Source organism: Herpailurus yagouaroundi, unplaced genomic scaffold (assembly GCF_014898765.1).
Source record: "Herpailurus yagouaroundi ecotype Mexico unplaced genomic scaffold, PumYag 77, whole genome shotgun sequence".
Lineage (NCBI taxonomy): Eukaryota > Metazoa > Chordata > Mammalia > Carnivora > Felidae > Herpailurus > Herpailurus yagouaroundi.
The window spans coordinates 55808993-55827948 of record NW_024412388.1 but is presented as its reverse complement, the minus strand read 5'-3'; the positions used below and the strand labels follow the sequence as shown (position 1 = coordinate 55827948).

The 18956-nt window shown below is 38.4% G+C and overlaps 1 protein-coding gene across 1 annotated transcript in view; it reads left to right on the top strand.

Annotated features, from left to right (window-relative positions):
* Positions 1-18956, top strand: part of SLC35D1 (solute carrier family 35 member D1) — a 51355-nt gene that overhangs the window by 20227 nt on the left and 12172 nt on the right. The window contains exons 9-11 of the mRNA XM_040470582.1: positions 7096-7163; positions 8278-8356; positions 11828-11910. Of these exons, the coding sequence (XP_040326516.1) occupies positions 7096-7163; positions 8278-8356; positions 11828-11910 (230 nt within the window). The remainder of the gene's footprint in view (positions 1-7095; positions 7164-8277; positions 8357-11827; positions 11911-18956) is intronic.

Below are 18956 nucleotides of genomic sequence, written 5' to 3'. Positions count from 1 at the left end.
GAGCTAAAGGAGGGAAGGAGCTCAGGTATATAGAGAGTTTTATTTGAAGCCTTTGCCAAATAACTGATTTCTTTCCACTCCTAGGTCACTGACAAAAAAAATTAAGGTGCACCTGGGTGGCTCAGTCGGTTAAGCATCCGACTTAGGCTCAGGCCATGATCTCACAGGCTGTGAGTTCGAGCCCCGCATTGGGCTCAGAGCCTGGAGCCTGCTTCGGATTCATGTATCTCCCGCTCTCTCTGCCCCACCCCTGCTCATGTTCTGTCTCTCTCTCCTTCAAAAATAAGCATTAAATTTTTTTTTAATTAAAAAAAAATAGAAATGATGTTTACATATGAAAACTGACATCATTTATTGAATGAGATGGACCTCCTTCATATCATTGTATCCATAATTATCTTTAATTCTGATAACAACTCTACAAGATAGCCTTGTAGAGTTATTTCTCTTATTATATGTGCAGAAACTAAGGTTCAGAGAATCCTCATGGTCCATCACACCAGCTTATTCTCTTAGTGACTTTGGAGTAAAAGAGTAGCTTATCTAGGAAAGGAGGATAATTTAGAGTTGAGGAAAGTTCTTAGGCCTGAGATTTCTTTCTTCTTTTCTTTTCCTTTCTTTTCTTTTCTTTTTTTTTTTTTTCTTTTCTTTTCAGAGAGAGAGAGGATACGTACGAGTGGGCAAGAGGGGCAAAGGGAGAGAGAGAGAAAATGAGAGAGAGAGAACTTCTGTGCTGACTGTGGAGCCTGATGCAGGGCTCAGTTCCTCAACCCTGGGATCTTGACCTGAGCTGAAATCAAGTGTTGGACGCTCAACTGACTGAGCCAACCAGGTGCCCCAGACCTGATATTTCTTTTATGTGTTTCAGTTTGAAGTAAAGTCTCTCCTTATGAAGCTGATCTAACACTCATGTTAGAGTTGGAAGAAACCTTAATATGCACCCAGTTTAACTTCCCTCGCAGAAGCTAATGCTGGCATAATGAAACAGTGGTGAGGTGGTGCAAGATACTGGGCTTCGGAATCCTGGTGTGCTGCTTTTTTTAGGTACAATGGCTTCTGTACCAATAACCCTCCCAAAGATACTTCTTCCGTGCCCACCTGCTGGTTTTCTGGGTTATGCCTTTCTCTTCAAAAAAAGAGAAACTAAACTCGGTGCAAAAACTAACGAATTATAGGCCAGTAAAATGACTTTTTCCATTTTAAGAAAATTTAAAATTATATAGATTTAATCTGAAACTTTAAATCTAGTAGCATGTACAAGTAGTATGTGGGTGTATTAAATGTTTTTCTTTTCCCATGATTTTTTTTTTTTTTGAGAGAGAGCATGAGCAGGGGAGGGGCAGAGAGGGGGAGACAGAGAGAGAGAGAGAAAGAAAGAAAAAGAAAGAAAAGAAAGAGAAAGAAAATCTCAAGCAGGCTCCATGCTCAGTGCAGAGGCTGATGTGGGGCGATGTCATGACCAGACCATGAGAGCATGACCGAAGCCAAAATCAAGAGTCAGACACTTAACCGACTGAGCTACCCAGGTGCTTAGATGTGTGGGTGTATTAACAAGTAAAGTCTAACTCATCTGCCAGTAGAAAATGATACTAAGCCAGAGATCATGGATGTTTAATCCACCTCAGCTATTTGTACCTAACACTTCTAAATGCTTGGGGCTAGGGAGAAGTGACATATGACATAGTTTCTGCTCTCAAGGAATTTATAGTCTTGCTGGTAGAGGCTGGTCTCCTGAGTCCTCCCAGCCTGTACTTTATTGTGTTTTAGTGGTTTTTCATCAGAGAGGAGGGTGTGTTTACAGGTATGAAAGTGCATAGAATGAGACTATGTATGACTTCTTTCATTTATTCTTCATCATTTTACAGTTATGGAACATCTATTTGCTATCACTTTGTTACGCACTGTGGATACAGAGATAAACCATGAAGGCATTCAAAGTGTCTGGATAGATGATCATGAATATACAAATAGTCACATACATACATGTACTTAGTCACATACATGCAGTGTCAGTGATAAAAGTAGCACTTAGTGTTCTTGACAGTTTGGCAAGAAGGAGCCTGATATGAATGCAGGTTTTTGTGCAAAGCTTCCCAGTGGAGGCGTCATATGAGATAGGTTTATAATTCGAGTCAGTGATTGAATTTGGTCTTTTGCTTCTAGCCAGGATGGCATAACAGGGACAGGATTTACCTTTCTGCCTGAGCCTACTAGAATACCAAACATATATGAAAAATGTTTTTCAGACATTGGACAACAGGTGGTAAAGGATTGTGGAGAGAAAAAGGATGAGAAAAGAAGTACATAAAAAAAGACCCAAATGAAATTTTAAGGAAAAATATAATAACCTGAATTGAAAAATAAAGTAGAAGGTATTAAACAGCAGATTAGGCAGTACAGAAGAAAAGATCAGTGAATTAAAGAAATAGCAATAGAAACTATCCAAGATGAAACACATGGAGAAAAAAAGGACTGGAAAACAAATGAACAGATTACTAGTGACGTGCAGGGTAATATCAAGAGATCTATAATATGTGTAACTGTAGTCCTGAAGAAGAGGGTGGGTAGAAAAACTTTTTGAAGAATTAATGGCAGATGTCTTTCCCAATTTGATGAAAACTAAATCTACACATACAAGAAGCTCAACACAAACTATAGTATAGTAAACACAAAGTATAGTAAATAAAAAGGAAACTATACCATAAAGAGGGACATTTCATAATGCTGAAAGAGTTAATATATCAAGTAGACATAACTGTCCTGCATATGAATGTGCTTAATGAGAAAGCCTCAAAATATCTGAAGCAAAAACTGATAAAACAGAAAGGATAAGTACATTATTGACAATTATAGTTGGAGATTTTAACACTCCTCTTTCAGTAATTGATAAAACAACTAAACTGAAAGCCATTAAGGCTGTAGAACACTTGAACAACACCATCAACTAATTTGACCTGATTGACATTTACAGAACATTCGACTCAAAAACAACAGAATATACATTCTTTTCAAGTGCACATGGAACATATACCAAGCTAAACTATATTCTGAGCCATAAAATGATTATTAATAGCTTTAAATAATTGAAATCATAGAAAGTCTGTTCCCTGGTCAGAACAGAATTAAACTAGAAATTAATAACATTGGGGCGCCTGGGTGGCGCAGTCGGTTAAGCGTCCGACTTCAGCCAGGTCACGATCTCGCGGTCTGTGAGTTCGAGCCCCGCGTCGGGCTCTGGGCTGATGGCTCAGAGCCTGGAGCCTGTTTCCGATTCTGTGTCTCCCTCTCTCTCTGCCCCTCCCCCGTTCATGCTCTGTCTCTCTCTGTCCCAAAAACAAATAAACGTTGAAAAAAAAATTAAAAAAAAAAAAAAAAAGAAATTAATAACATAAAGATATATGGAAAAATCTTCAAATGTTTGGAAATAAACACTTCTAAATAACACATGGATCAAAGAAAAAAATCATGAAGAAAATAAAACATTTCAAACTGAATGAAAATTAAAACACAACATAGTAGGGGCACCTGGGTGGCTCAGTTGGTTAAGCATCTGACCTCGACTCAGGTCATGCATGATCTCATGGTTTGTGAGTTCGAGCCCTGCGCTGGGCTCTGTGCTGACAGCTTGGAGCCTGGAACCTGCTTCAGATTCTGTGTCTCCTCTCTCTGGTCTTCCGCCACTCACAGTCTGTCTCTCTCAAAAATGAATAAACATTAAAAATTTTTAAGACATAACATAGGAAAACTTATGGGATGCTGCTAAAGTGGTGCTTAGAGGTGAATCCATAGAATTAAATGCATATATTAGAAAAGAAGAAAGGTCTAAAATCAGTGGCCTAAGCCTTTCCCTTTAGAAACTAGAAAAAAATAAGAGCAAATTAAACCCAAAGTAAATATAAGGAAGGTAAGAGCAGAAATCAGTGAAATAGAAAACAGAAAAGCAATAGAGAAAAATCAGTGAACCTAAAACCTGGAGGCCAATGAAAGTTCAGTAAAATTGCTCAACCATAGCCAGTTGATCAGGGCAAAAAGTGAGAATGCACAAATTATCAATATAGGGAATGAAGGAGTGATATCATTACAGAGCTTGCATATACTAAAGGTATAATGGAATATTAGGAACAACATTATGCCATAAACTCAAAAACTAAGATGAAATGAACAAATTCTTTAAAAATACAAACTACCAAAGCTCACTCAAGAAGAAGTAGATAACATGAATAGCCCTATTCTACTAAATAATTAAAAAGCTCTACTTAATTAAAATAATTAGAAGCTATTTAGCTCTATTTCTCTTAAAGAAACTGAATTTTGGTTCACCTTCCCAAAAGGAAAACTCTAGGCCTTGAATTAATTAATTAAGGGGGCTTAATTAATTAATGGGGCTATTTAACTCTATTTCTATTAAGAAATTGAATTTTAGTTAAAAACTTTCCCAAAAGGAAAACTCTGGGCCTTGAATCTGGAACAGATTGTCTCTCACAGCCCTCAGAAGGAGCCATCCCTGCTGGCACCTTGATCTTGACTTCCAGCCTCCAGAGTGTGACACAAAAGTTTCTGTTGTTCAAGTCACTCAATTGGTGGAACTTTATTTATAGCAGCCCTAGTATAGACTTAAATGTAGAGTTAAAACTTAAAACTTGAAGAAAATATAGGAGAAAATCTCTGTGAAAATCTCAGCTTCATAGGAAAGTCATAAAAAGCAAGAATTGTAAAAGATAAAATAAGTTAGACTACATCAAAATTAAATTTTTTTGTTTTTTAAGGCATCATTAAAGAAATAAAAAGGGAAGCCACAGACTGGGAGGATATATTTGCACAACCATTTATATAATATATAATAATCATATATGTAATTTTTTAGAAAATACACAGTCTATATGATAATCATATATATGTGTGATTTTTATATATATAAAAAATTAAGAACTTGTATCCAGAATATATAAAAAATAACAACTCAGCAATAAGACAAATAGATAAATTTGGGAGATTTGGACAGACATTTCACCAGAGAAGCAATACTGATGGCAAATAAACACATTAAAATATGCTCAGTCAGGGCACCTGACTGGCTCAGTCAGTAGAGCATGTGACTCTTAATCTTGGGGTTATGAGTGTGAGCCCACCATTGGGTACAGAGATTACTTTAAAATCTTTTTTAAAAAACGTAAAAAAAAAATATGCTCAACCTCATTAATCATTAGAAAAAATATGCTCCACTTCGTTAATCATTAGAAAAATGCAAGTTAATATTATAGTGAGATACTATTTACTTATAGTACAGTGGTCTCATACAGTTCCAAGTGCTGATGAGAAGGTAAAGCAATAGGAACTCTCATCAGTTTCTTAGAAAGTTAAAGGTACATTTACTGAAAGAACCAGCCAACCCATTTTCTAGATATCTACCTGAGAAAAATAAAAATGTCCACAGAGATTTGTATTCAAAGGCCCATTATAGCTTTATTAATAACAAGTCATGAAAACAACCTAAATATTTATTAACTGGTGACTAAACAGATTGTGGTATAGTCATAAGATGGAATACTAATCAGTAATAAAAATAAATGTAACAAAAATGATGCAACAGCATAAGTGATTCTCAAAAGCATTATGCCAAGTGAAAAGCCAGACATAAGAGTACATGCTGTGCAATCCCATTTGTAGGAAATTGTTGAAGAACAAAACTCTAGTAACAGACAATAGATCAGACGTCGCCATAAGTTATAATCAGAGGTTGTAAATTTGGGAGGGGATCACCACTTAAAAGTGGTTGATTTTGGGGCGCCTGGGTGGCGCAGTCGGTTAAGCGTCCGACTTCAGCCAGGTCACGATCTCGCGGTCCATGAGTTCGAGCCCCGCGTCGGGCTCTGGGCTGATGGCTCAGAGCCTGGAGCCTGTTTCCGATTCTGTGTCTCCCTCTCTCTCTGCCCCTCCCCCGTTCATGCTCTGTCTCTCTCTGTCCCAAAAATAAATAAACGTTGAAAAAAAAAAATTAAAAAAAAAAAAAGTGGTTGATTTTATTTTTTGCATATTATGCCTCAACAAAGAAAGAACCTTGAACAAATTGAATGTCTACTGTTTGCTGTGTTAGGAATTTGCTTAGGTAGATGTGATGTGGGTCCTCCTGCAGGAAGCTATAGACACTGTGTAGAAAGACTTGCAGTTTGGAGAGAAAGAGAGTCCTAGAGGGAAGTACTGCTGGGGCAGAGGAGAGAGTTCTTATCAGGAAGGCTCCATATAGTGGCTGCTTGCATTTTAGTTTGATCTGTCAACAGGAGTCAGGAGAGTGTTGAGAAGGACATTCTAAGCAAAGGCACCTGAGTGTGAAAATGCATGTTACATTTTATAAACAATGAAGAGCCTCGTATTGCTGGAGCCTTGGAGCTATGAGATTTATGTTGAAGTGACAAGAATTGAAGCTGATTGGGTTGGCAGAAAGATGAAAGGTGGAATGTTTATCGTATTTGCTTAACAAACTGATATTGTAAGAGACGTTATGTACTTTAGAGGGAAACCTTCCCTCTTGGTTGAGAGATGAGGTGATCACTACACCGTTTCATTTCTCTTCACTCCTTTGCTTTTAGCTTAAAAACAAAACAGCAACAAAACCTTGCTTTTACCATCAGCTGTTTTAAAAATAGTAATTCACCCTGCATAGACCTCAGCCAAATTTGTGTAACTAACGCTGTATTTGAGTTTTCACATGTTGTAGGAAAGAAGTATGTTTCAGTGTTTGAGAAAGTCTTTCATACTAGCTATCTGGGAGAGCTGCTCAGATTAGCCAGATCTCAGATACGGCCTCTGCCTTCAAGCAAATGTCCATTTCTTTGAACCAACAGGGAGAAGTCCAAGACCTTCCTCACATTACATTTTAGAAAGGAGGAAACCTTCTGAAACTGCTTTTTTGGTTCAGCTCCATATATGTCAAATTCTTAAACATCACTCTCTATCCCTTGAGTGATGAAGGGAAATGTATATGTGTGTGTGGTGGGAACAACATAGGATTTTTTTCCATGGGATTTTGATTAAAGAATAGGACAGCTGATTTTGAGGGCTTGCTCTACAATCTGATACTTTTCTTGTGTATTACAGGCAATGGATTTTGAAGGTTGGGCCGACACCCTCTTTCTTCTGCAGTTCACTCTCTCTTGTGTGATGGGGTAAGCCTTTGTTCCTTGTTAGCAGATAGTTTTCCTAGAGAAGTTTGTTCTGGGATCCTTTTGCTTCACTCCTCAGTATACTGTTCTGTGTCTTGAATGTATCAGCATAGGATAATTAAACTTCCAGATTCAGGTGGTTTCACAGCCCTTGGGAACGTGCCCTTAGAGGCTACTAAACTGATCCCAGAGTCATACTCAGAAGGATGGAGACAAGAAACGAATACTTACCAAATAACCTAGTATGTGATAAGCACCATTATATTTCAAAAGGCATTGTTTTATTTCTATATTAACCACAGGACACATGTTTCCGTCCACCTACCTATGAGAAAGTAGGCTCAGAACTCAAGTAAATTGTCTAAATTTGCACAGTTAGCAGGTGGCAGTGGCAGCCTTTGAATTGGGGGCTGACTCTCTCCACCAGGTTATCTTCCTCTCAGAAGAGTGTATGTGGAAAATAAGAGGGTATCTGCTAATGTGCCTCTTCTCTGCACCTTTGTATTTCCCTAATGAATTTTTTCCTTAGCCAGTCAGTTTAGTTGGTGTTTATGACTAGATCTGGCACAGGCTAGGTACATGATGAGCAAGTGCTTCAAAATAAAATTGACATGGTGCATTGGTACTCCAGCTTGGAAGCCTTATAAATCTGGCCATTCCAACTGCTGGGCCACTTAGTTGTTAAGTGAACCTGTAGCCCCTCTTAAGGTAGTGCTGATTCGGGTTTCTTCCATCTTTAAGAATCTCTGTTGCCTCCTGGTCCAGGGGTCATATTGTCTCATGGGAGGTGCACACCTGACTCGTGGTCTGTGAGCTCAGCTTTCTATCTGGGTTAGGTGACTTAGTGGGAATATAATATAAAAAGAGTATTCAGGATTAGCAATGGTGGTTTCAAGGGTTTGGTGAGGGTAGCTGGGGAAAACACCTGGTCAACAAATGGACATGTGTTTCTTTTTAGTGAAATTTTTAAAATCTAAAGCTGCAGTACATGCAGGGGCGAGGTGGGGAAAGCTCGTAGTGACTACAATGTGCTAGCATGGCCAACACTGTTTCTGTTGGCTAGAGATTGCTATAAAGTAAGCAACTGGCTCTTACACCTCTTCCTTCTTCATTCCAGGTTTATCTTGATGTATGCTACAGTACTCTGCACGCAGTATAATTCTGCTCTTACAACTACAATAGTTGGCTGTATTAAGGTGAGTTGAAAAAAATACTGTTAGCTTTTGGGTACCTGCCTTATTTGAAAGTTGTTACTCTAAGTCTCTCTGTGGTCTTAAGCCCCTATAATCCTTTTTTTTCTGACAGAATGTCTTGGTTTGGCAGATTGTGGTGATGGTTTCTAAAATGATCTTTAAGAACTCAAGGGGGTATAATCTCCACTTTCAGGCAACTTGGGCTCTGAGGAGTATGGGAAAAGAAGAATGTGTTATCTTAGTGTAGAGGAAGCGGAATTAGGCTTGTTTCAGACAGGGTAGGTAACTAGCTTGGTAGTGATAGGCTTGTCCCTGTAACCCCCATGAAAACTGTTCTGTTCTCTGCCTTACTCAGTTCTGGCTGTTATAGGGAAAGGGTGCCTGCCAGAAATTAATCAAGGGATTTTTCCAGTGCATGAGCCAGACCTTAAATGGCCCACTTTTAAAAGCTGTGTCTGACATTTCCAGTGATGTCATTTCCTCCAGATCCCTTTTATTTGAGGGAGGCTCATTTGTCTTCAGCCAGGAGAGCCAAGTTGACTTGAATATTGAGCTGAAGTTAGTGGCTTGAAGCCCGAGGCCTGTTTCATCTGATTTTGTGCTTATAGTGCTTTAATCTCCAAGACCACAGCATGCCAGATTTCCAAATGAATTAGCGGGGTAGGCGTGCTTTCTAAAAAAGGTGTAAGACAGAGCTGGTGTGGGGGGGGGAATAAGACAGAGAGGTAGGCCCTTGATCATTTGGGGAAAAGAATACTTGCCCTTGGGACTTCCTTTCTGATTCCCCATTTGTCAATAGTGAGGGAAGGGATTGCACAATAAAGTGTTCATTGCTCTGCTATGTTTCCCTTTATATCTCCATGGAGTGGTGTCCCCTTGCCCTCACTTTGGAAACTAGATTTGGGTTAACATTTCAGAAGGTCTGTGACTTCAGATCATGGAATTGGGAGTGTTTGGTGTAATTAAAATTCTAAATTAAGCTATAACTAGTTAGTTGCGTGAATTCCCATGAAAGCCAGAAACCGTTCATCTGCATTCAAAGGCCTAGGCTGCTAAAATAGTTTTAGCCCCTCAAGTTAGCTCTCAGCTCTGTTTTGGTTTTGTAAAGTCAATGGTTCAAGAGCAAAGTGAATGCAGAATAAGAACAGCAAGAACCTGAGAGGCCAGTTGTTGTTACCAGTTTTTAGCCAAAAAGGACAGTGTAGGAAAGTCAGTGTTTCCTTTTTTTTTTTTTTTTTTTTTTTAAGATTTTTAATGTCTATTTATTTTTGAGAGAGACAGAGACAGAATGTGAGTGGGTTAGGAGCAGAGAGAGAGGGAGACACAGAATCTGAAGCAGGCTCCAGGCTCTGAGCTATCAGCACAGAGCCCAACGAGGGGCTCAAACTCACAAGCTGTGAGATCATGACCTGAGCCGAAGTTGGACGCTCAACTGACTGAGCCACCCAGGAGCCCCAGTCAGTGTTTCTTTTTAATAACGAACCTATTTGCTTAAGATTTCTTAGTGTATTTTCTTTTTATTTATCAGCATGGAGTACAAATATAATCACACTCTTACTAACATACAGTCCAGTACCTTTCTTTTGATATTTCCTCCTCCCCACACAACCCTATTAATTTACTCTGTCCCCAAGGGATCAGTTTTACTTCCAAAGTCTGGAGGGAGGGAAAAACTGGACTGTTGGATTAGTTTACAACCGCTGTTGGTCCTCGCTGCCTTGTATCACTGCTGAAGGATGTCTTCCATCTTCAGACGGGAGTGCGCTGCTGCCCTTGGTGGTTCAGAGCCTCATGGGCCACAGGGGAGTTTCTTTCATCAGCCTCCCAGTCACAGCCCTTTTAGCTCAGTCACTGCCCCAAGAGACTGTCAGTATTTCTTGTTTTTCTTAATCATGGTGGGAAGATTATGTAGGTTACTTAGTTAAAAGTGGAAATTCCTGGGCCCACCTCATATATACTAAATCAGAGGCTCTAAAGTACAACCTGGAAATCATCATTTTTAACAAGGTTTCCAGGTGATTCTCTGGTAGACTAAAGTTTGAAACTTGCCGTCTTAGTTTTCAGTTACTAGCATAGATTCTTCTGTGCTTGCTAGTAAGTTCTGCTTTGGGGGCATTGCTGTCTTTTCCTGGTTGATTTCGAGCAGCAAGGTTTGGATTCTGAGTCCTTTCCCTATCTGTAGCTCCCTGGGCAATTTATGCAAATTAACCTGCCTTCTCTCTAGGTCTCTGTTCCAAGTGAGATCCTGTTACACATTTTCTCAAGTTGCCTACTGACCTTATTTACTGTCACATGGTATTTATTTTTATTTTTTCCCCTCAAATAATAAGAAAAGCTGTTCTAAGGTAACTTGCTTAGACCTAGAAAAGGTTGACATAATTTTGAATGTTCTCTCAAAGGGCACTCCCATTATACAATTAATTTTGAGGTTTCTTTTTGGCCTTTTAAAAATGCTGTGGTAGTTCTGCTTCCATAGGCCCAATCTAGGAGAGCCCAGGTTCTAAAAATGTTTATGACATTTATCATTTATGACAGCTATAATAGTGGAGAGGGAGGCAGTGACTTGTGAATGTGAAAGAGAGAAGGTGAGGAAAGAATTGAATAATAGCTTGAACTTTGGGAAAGTTTATTTCACCTCTGTGGTTTGAAGATAATTGAAAGGAAGCCAGAGAAGCAGATGTTTACACCTAGGAGCTTAGGGAATCAGGAGAGGTAATTTTAGGTATGCTACTTTGAGACGACTTTTCATATGTGGTATTTTTTTGTAAGTTTATTTATTCATTTATTTTGAGAGAGAGAGAGAGAGAATATCCCAAGCAGGCTGCTTGCTGTCAGTGCAGAGCCCAGTGTGGGGCTTGATCCCATGAACCTCGAGGTTGTGATCTGAGCCAAAACCAAGAATTGGACACTTAACTGACTCAGCTGAGACACCCAGGCGCCCATCATGTGTTTTCTTAAGATACCAAAGAAGCTGCCTCTAAAAACAATGTTGATGTTGGTGAACTGCCTACCATCCCCTTTTTCCTTTTTAGAACAAGAGGGAGAGATGCTTACCTGTGAGGTGTTCCTGCTTTACTTTCCCCTCACAAGTCAATGGTTACCGCAATGGGAGGAAGAAGCATTCTTTTCTAAGATTACTAAATGTTCATTATTGTTTTCTACCCCTAGTGTTTCTCTGTTTAGATTTATAATGTCAGCCTATAACATGGGACAGGGAAAGTGGATAATCTTGTGATAATTATCAGTGAAAGCATTTAGCTTTTGGAGATTTAGATTGGGAAGAGGTTAATGTCATTGTTTCCTTATTAGTGGCCTTACTCATACTATGCTCATTTTAGGATTGGTGGGTTTTTCTGTTTATCTGATTTTATATTTTAAGGATAGGCGTTTGGGCCATTGTGTGGATGAGTTTACATGAATATTGAAAAGCTCATTTAAACCTGTGTAACAGCATATTGCTGTTTTTCTTTGTAGAATATATTAATAACTTATATTGGAATGGTCTTTGGTGGAGATTATATTTTCACATGGACGAACTTCATTGGCTTAAATATCAGGTAAGTCAAAAATATTTAAATGTAACCACTTTGACAGGAGGGATTTGGACACTCAAATAGTATCACAGTAAGGGGCTATTTAATTGCAAATTGGTTTCTTTATTAAACATTTATGGAGCACCTACAGTGTATTATATATATTTAATGTCTTCACATAATGCTTTTTAAGAAATGGGGATAAAATGGTTCCATATTTTATGCACACACTATTTAAGGAATCTTTTCTGGAAGCTAAACTCCTTCTAGCCTTCAAAGAACAATCCTTTACTTATACTAGACGGTAGTACAGTGTTTTCAAGAAAATTCAGGGCTAAAGAATAGCAGCTCTGTTAGAATTGCTTTATATGTGTCTGACCTTAGACATATCACTGGATTCCTTTAGACTTTATCAGTGGTGAGGGTGACTTGTATGAAAGACCTTTTTCAGTTCCAGAATTGATTCCATGGCTTTAAATACTGTCTATGTATTTATGCTTGAAAATTCTCAAATTTGTATTTGGGCCAGACCTCTGTCTTCAACTCCAACTTCTATGTCTAACAGGCCACTTGACATCTCTAGCTAACATGTCCAAACCTGAAGTCCCTATTATTTTCTCCAAAGTGTGCTCCACCCGTAGCCTCTGTATATCAGCTGATGCACACTCTGTCCTTCTAGCCTCTCAGTTCCAAAACCCTGGAGTCATTCTTGACCCGTCAATCTTCTACCCAGTATCCAGTGTGCTCACAAATTCTCTTGGCTCTACCTTCAGAATAGATCCAGAAAACAGTCACTTCTCATCTGCATTGCTCCCAGCATCATCTAAGCCACCAATCTAGCATCTCTTGCCTAGTTTACTGCCTAGTCTTCTCCACTTGCACGGTTAACTCCTTTATGCCTGTAAGTTTTTGCTCAATTGTTACCTTCTCATGGAAGTCTACCCTGACCACCTTGTTTAAAACTACAACCTGCTCTTCCCCTTCTGATGCTGTGTTTTAAACCCTCTTATTCTATTTTTCTATTTATCTTTTCCATAGCTCTTAATCTCCTTTAATATACTATAAAATTTGCTTATTTATTGCCCATTTTCTGTCTCTCCTGTTAGAATGTAAGTTCCATGGGGGCAGGGATCTCTGCCTATGTAGTTCTCTCATTTCTCAAACTCCTAGAATGAATCCTGCTATTGCTTAATAAGTGTTTGATGAATCCTATGTGGATTGGTGAAAAAGCACTTTGGAAACTATAAAGCTCTCTAATAGAATATGGGAGTGTCATCTCTTTAATTTACAGCAAATTATATAACCTGTCTGGGCTCTTATTTCTTCAATATAAACAACTTTTGATAATACCTATTCTACCCTGTTCTACCTTCTTTATGAATCAACATGAAAATTTAATACTAATACTGGTAATAGGTTAGTAACCCATTGTTACCCCTTCCCTGACATTTATTTGCCACTATAGTTATTTATCTTTTAAAGGAAAAGTCATTCATTATTTGTGGGGGTAGGAGTTGGGGGTCGTGGTGGGTGTAATGTGTACTTGAGGATTGTATATTATGGAAGGAAGATGAGTAGTTCAGTCTTAGACCTTATTTGGAGTTATACTTCTGATGCTTCCTATCTGTGTGACTTTGAGTTGTTTATCTTTTCTGAGCTTCAGTTTTCTTAGGTGCTAGGGATGAAAATACCCATATCTCTTGGGGCACCTGGGTGGCTCAGTTGGTTAAACAAACGACTCTTGATCTCAGCTCAAGTCTTGATCTCATGGTGGTGAGTTCAAGCCCCGCACTAGTCTCCATGCTGGGTGTGGAGCCTCCTTAGTTAAAAAAAAAAAAAAAGAAAAAGAAAAAGAAAATACCTCCTTAGACTTGTTAGAGTGAGATAATCTAATATAAAGTACCTAACTCACTGCTTGACATCTGTGTTTAGTAAATACCAGTTTCTTTCATTAATATTCATGAGAAGGGGCCAGGATGTAAGAAACAACTTGTTGGAACAGTTCTGACTTGGAATGTGATCTGCGTTTCATTCACTTCTAAAAATTTGGATTAAAGAATCTTTTTAGCACTGTATAGACCTGAGTCAGAGATGCCTTGATTTTTGTTTTGTTAGCTTCAAATTAATAATCTTAACAACCAAAATGAAGTGAAAGCTTCTGTTTGCATTTTCAGATCTCTGCAGTTCAAATTGCTTTTGAGATGATAAAAGTATCTTATAAGAAAACTTAGGTATCTTTTTTTTTTTTCACATTGTAGGCTATTAAAAGTGTCTGAGTATGTTGGAATGTTCTAACATTTGCCAATCTAAGGTAGATCAAAAGCAACATCTTGAAAATTCTTCCAGTAGAGTTTCTTTTTGTGTTGGGTAGTGCATTTTAGTTCTGGTTACACAACACCATTTTGCTAGCAAGGATCTTTGGTAATGATAATCATGATGACTGTCATTGGTACTCTGGCCCTAGGTAGTATTTTTAATAATTTTTAATTGCTTTCACATTTTATTACAAATTTTACATATCCTATCTCTTCAGTCTCTTTTATTACAAGGCTAGGGAGAATAATTGATGTACTTAGCCAGCCACATTAGTTGCAGAGTTGGAATTAAAACCCACGTGAATTTCTGTTCAAATGCTGTTTTTCATTATAGTGTGCTTTTTACCTTTTGTAGAGGAAAGCTCTACAAAACTACTAATTTTTTTCACTTTTTCTCTTTAAAATGAAAATTATAGTTTTATTATTTACTTTTTTTTTTAGTTCTTCTTGGAAAAGAACTGTGGACATGTCAAGCTGTGGACATTATTTTTTAAATGCAAAAACCAAACTTAAAGTGGCTGTCAGATTCACTTTGATCAAAATGGTGTCAGTCCATCTTTGGTGGACTGCACTTTGAAGGAAATCATTAATTGAACATATTCTTTTGTTTTCTTGTGTGTGTGTGTGTATATATGTGTGTGTGTGTGTGTGTGACTCATTTACTGTTTATTGAGTGCCATTAACCATTACATGATTTTTAATTTAAAAAAAGGTAGGGAATTCACACATTCTTGCAACCCATTTTCTTATTCCACATTTTAGCCAAAAATATTTCACAGAGAAGTTGAAAGAATTTTACAACATCATCATATATTTATTACCTGAATTATACAATGAAAATTCTACTATGCTTATGCTTTATTACATATCTATAATTGAACTGTATTCTTCAAAGATTCTGTGATTAGACCCAGATACATTTAGCTTTCCTCTACCCTGCCTAGTTTCTTTGTTGTTTTAAGAAGAGTTTAAATAGCCTTCTCTGGTGTGATTCAAATGCAAGAAGCAGGAGGTTTGCACTGGTAGCTACTTATTAGGCTTCATCCAAATTGATTCTGGAATTAGGCGGCACTTTTTAAAATAGGTCTCTGTTGAGAGCCTGCCTGTCTTCAACTCTCCTAAATGCTTTTTCTCCAGCAGCCACTTACTGAGTGCTCACCAAGCCCCAAAGGCAGTGGAGAACGGAGGGAATGATTAGTGAAGGGTGGTGACAAGAGCCTGCTTCTGTACTTACTTTCCATCTGTTGGCTGGAGTTGGCCTGTGGGTTTGGCCTAATGTAGCCTTTCCAGATAATGACATCATCATCTTCATAACTGCCCAGGCTAGAATTCCTAGAGTCTCTGGGACTCATCTTTGTGATTTTTTTTTTCTTCCATTTTAAAAAGTTGTTATATGATTTGAATACAGTGAAATTCACCCCTTTTAGTTTACAGTTCTGTGAGTTTTGATAAATGGATACAGCAGTCCTGTAACTACCACCACCACATTCAAGATATAAAACAATTGTATTGCCTCTAAAATCTCCCCATGTCCCTTTGCATTGAACCTCTCCCACTACCCTCAGTCTCTGACAAAGATCTGTTTTCATCTGTGTAGTATCCAGATTGTCATGGAAAGGTAGCTTTTGGTCTGACTTCTTTTCACATCAGATACTGCATTTGAGATTCTGTGTTGCACTCTGAGATTCTGTGTTGTTACATGTATCAGTAGTTTGTAACTTTTTATTGCTGAGTATATTCTGTTATGGATATATCACAGTTTTTTATCCATTGACCAACTGAAAGACATTTGGGTAGTTTCCAATTTTTAACCATTCTGTATTAGCTGTTAAAATACTTGCTTAAAAGTTTGTTTGTGAACGTAAGTTTTCATTTCACTTGGGTAAATACCTAGGAGTGGAATTCCTGGTTTGTCTGGTAAGTGTTATGTTTCATTTCCTAAGAAATTGTCAAACTATTTTCAAAAATGTCTGTAACATTTTGCATATCCCTCAGCCATGTATGATGCACTATGCTGGTTGCTCCACATCCCGGCCCTTGGTATTCTAGACATTCTAATAGATCTGTAGTGGTTTCTCATTGTGGTTTTACGTGCTGTAGTGTGTAGTGATTCATGATGTTGAACATCTTTTCATGTGTTTATTTTCCATCTGTATATATTCTTTGGTAAAGTGGCTGTTCAGATATTTTGCCCATTAAAAAAAATTTTTTTTTTAACGTTTTATTTTTGAGACAGGGAGAGACAGAGCATGAACAGGGGAGGGTCAGAGAGAGGGAGACACAGAATCTGAAAGAGACTCCAGGCTCTGAGCAAGCTGTCAGCACAGAGCCCGATGCGGGGCTCGAACTCACAGACCGGAAGATCATGACCTGTTCGGCCGCTTAACCGACTGAGCCACCCAGGCGCCCCTGTTTTACCCATTTTTTAAAAATTAGGTTTTTTTTTGTTTTTTGAAGATTTTATTTTTAAGTAATTTGTGCACCCAACATGGGACTTGAACCTGCAACCTCGAGATCAAGAGTCATGAGCTCTACTGACTGAGCCAGCCAGGCACCCTTTGTTTTCTTAAATTTTCAGAGTTCTTTATTTATTATGGATACAAGTCTTTTATCAGATATGTGATGTACAAGTATTACTTCCCAGTCTGTGGCCTGTCTTTTCATTTTTCTAATACACTCTTTTGAAGAAGAAAAATTTTAAGGCTATTTTATTAGTTTTTCTTCTATGAGTTATGCTTTCACTGTTAGGTATCTAAGAAATCTTTGCCTAATTCCAAGGTTACAAAGATTTTTCCTCTTATGTGTCCGAGAAGTTTTATACTGCTTTCGGTTTTACAATTAGGTATGTAGCTCACTTTTGGATTAACTTTTATATACTGTGTGAGGTCTAGATGAAAAGTTCTTTTTAGTGTGTGTGTGTGTGTGTGTGTGTGTTAATGTAGATATCCAGTTCTAGTACCTTTTATTGCAAATGTTGTACTTTCTCTGTTGAATTGCCTAATTCTTTGTAACACTCTTTTGAAATTCTTTTATTATCACTATTTTATAAATGAAGAGGCTGAGGCCTACAGAGGTTAAGTAAGTTGAATGTATTCTTTTTTTTAATTTTTTTTTTCAACGTTTATTTATTTTTGGGACAGAGTGAGACAGAGCATGAACGGGGGAGGGGCAGAGAGAGAGGGAGACACAGATACGGAAACAGGCTCCAGGCTCTGAGCCATCAGCCCAGAGCCTGACACGGGGCTCGAACTCCCGGACTGTGAGATCGTGACGCTTAACTGACTGCGCCACCCAGGCGCCCCAAGTTGAATGTATTCTGAAGTTATGCATTGAGTGTGTCTGTATGTGAGGCATTGTGTTCTAGAGAGACATGGTACATTCCCTTGTAGATCTGCCAAGGTCACATAATTAGTAAAACATGTCACAAGGATTTTAACCCAGATGGATTGGACTCCAGAGTCACCAACTTCTCATTCCTGAATGCATTTATCATTCAGAAAATGACTAAATAATTACAGTGTAGCCTAGTAAACCATATATGTGTCCGTCACCATTTTAGATTTTCGGCTATTTGAGGGCAGAAATCACTTGTCTTATTTCCAGTTATGCCAGTATTTATCAGTGTCTGGCCCATAATAAGCATTCAGCTAGTACTAATAACAAAATACTGGCCAGTATTTAAAAAAAATTTTTTTTAAGTTTACTCATTATTGAGAGACAGAGGGAGACAGAGTATGAGCATGGGAGGGACAGAGAGAAGGGGAGACACAGAATCTGAAGCAGGCTCCAAGCTCTGGGCTGTCAGCACAGAGCCCAACGCAGCCCTCGAACTCATGAGCTGTGAGATCATGACCTGAGCCAGTCAGATGCTTAACCAACTGAGCCACCCAGGTGCCCGCTGGCCAGTATTTTTTATGTGTACTAGAACTGAGCATTGTCCTAACTACGCATACTTAGTCTCTATAACAGCTCTATGAGATAGATGCTGTGAATATTCCATTTCACAGAGAGGCTAGAAACTTGCCCCATATTACCCACCTGGTAAGTTTTCAATCCATGATTTGCCTTCTAGGTCTTCATTCTTAACTATAGTCTATAAATAGTGGATACATGAATGGATTACTTTTATTTTCATATTCCTTCATGATATGCCATACGTACTGGTTAAGTCAGCCTCCTTTAGTGTAATAAAACTCATTTTGTAGCTTCTGAGGCCACCCTAGGGTCTGCATAGTCCCTGGGACGGGACATGGCGAAGCTCAGAGTCTAGCCCCACAGTTATTCCTGGGGATTTTAGTCCAGCTACCTCTGCCCAGCACCCGAATCTTCTATTCCCTCATTTTGAATTCCTTTGCTTGTTTCTTTAGAAGGATGAGTTGCCTCTCAATTTCAGACTGTTTCTCCTCCTGTATAATTTCATCTTAGTAGATTCTATTTTGGTTCCAGACTTCTCCTGAAGGACATGAGCTTTTCCTTTGCTTAGGGATTTTCTCACTTGGGGAGAGAGAAGGACATGTTTTGTGTCATCAGTTAGTTGCTGCTGATGTAATATCCACCAGGCTATTTGTAGAGTTATATAACTGGCATTTATGGCACTAGAATAATTTGGACTTTTGAATAGGATCTGGGGAGGTTGGCTAGCCCTTGGTTATATCATAATTCCTGACAGAAGAACACTGAAATGGAATATTGCAAAAAATCTGTGTTCTCTACCAGTACTGCCACTAGCTCTTTATAATTCACCTTTCACAGCTT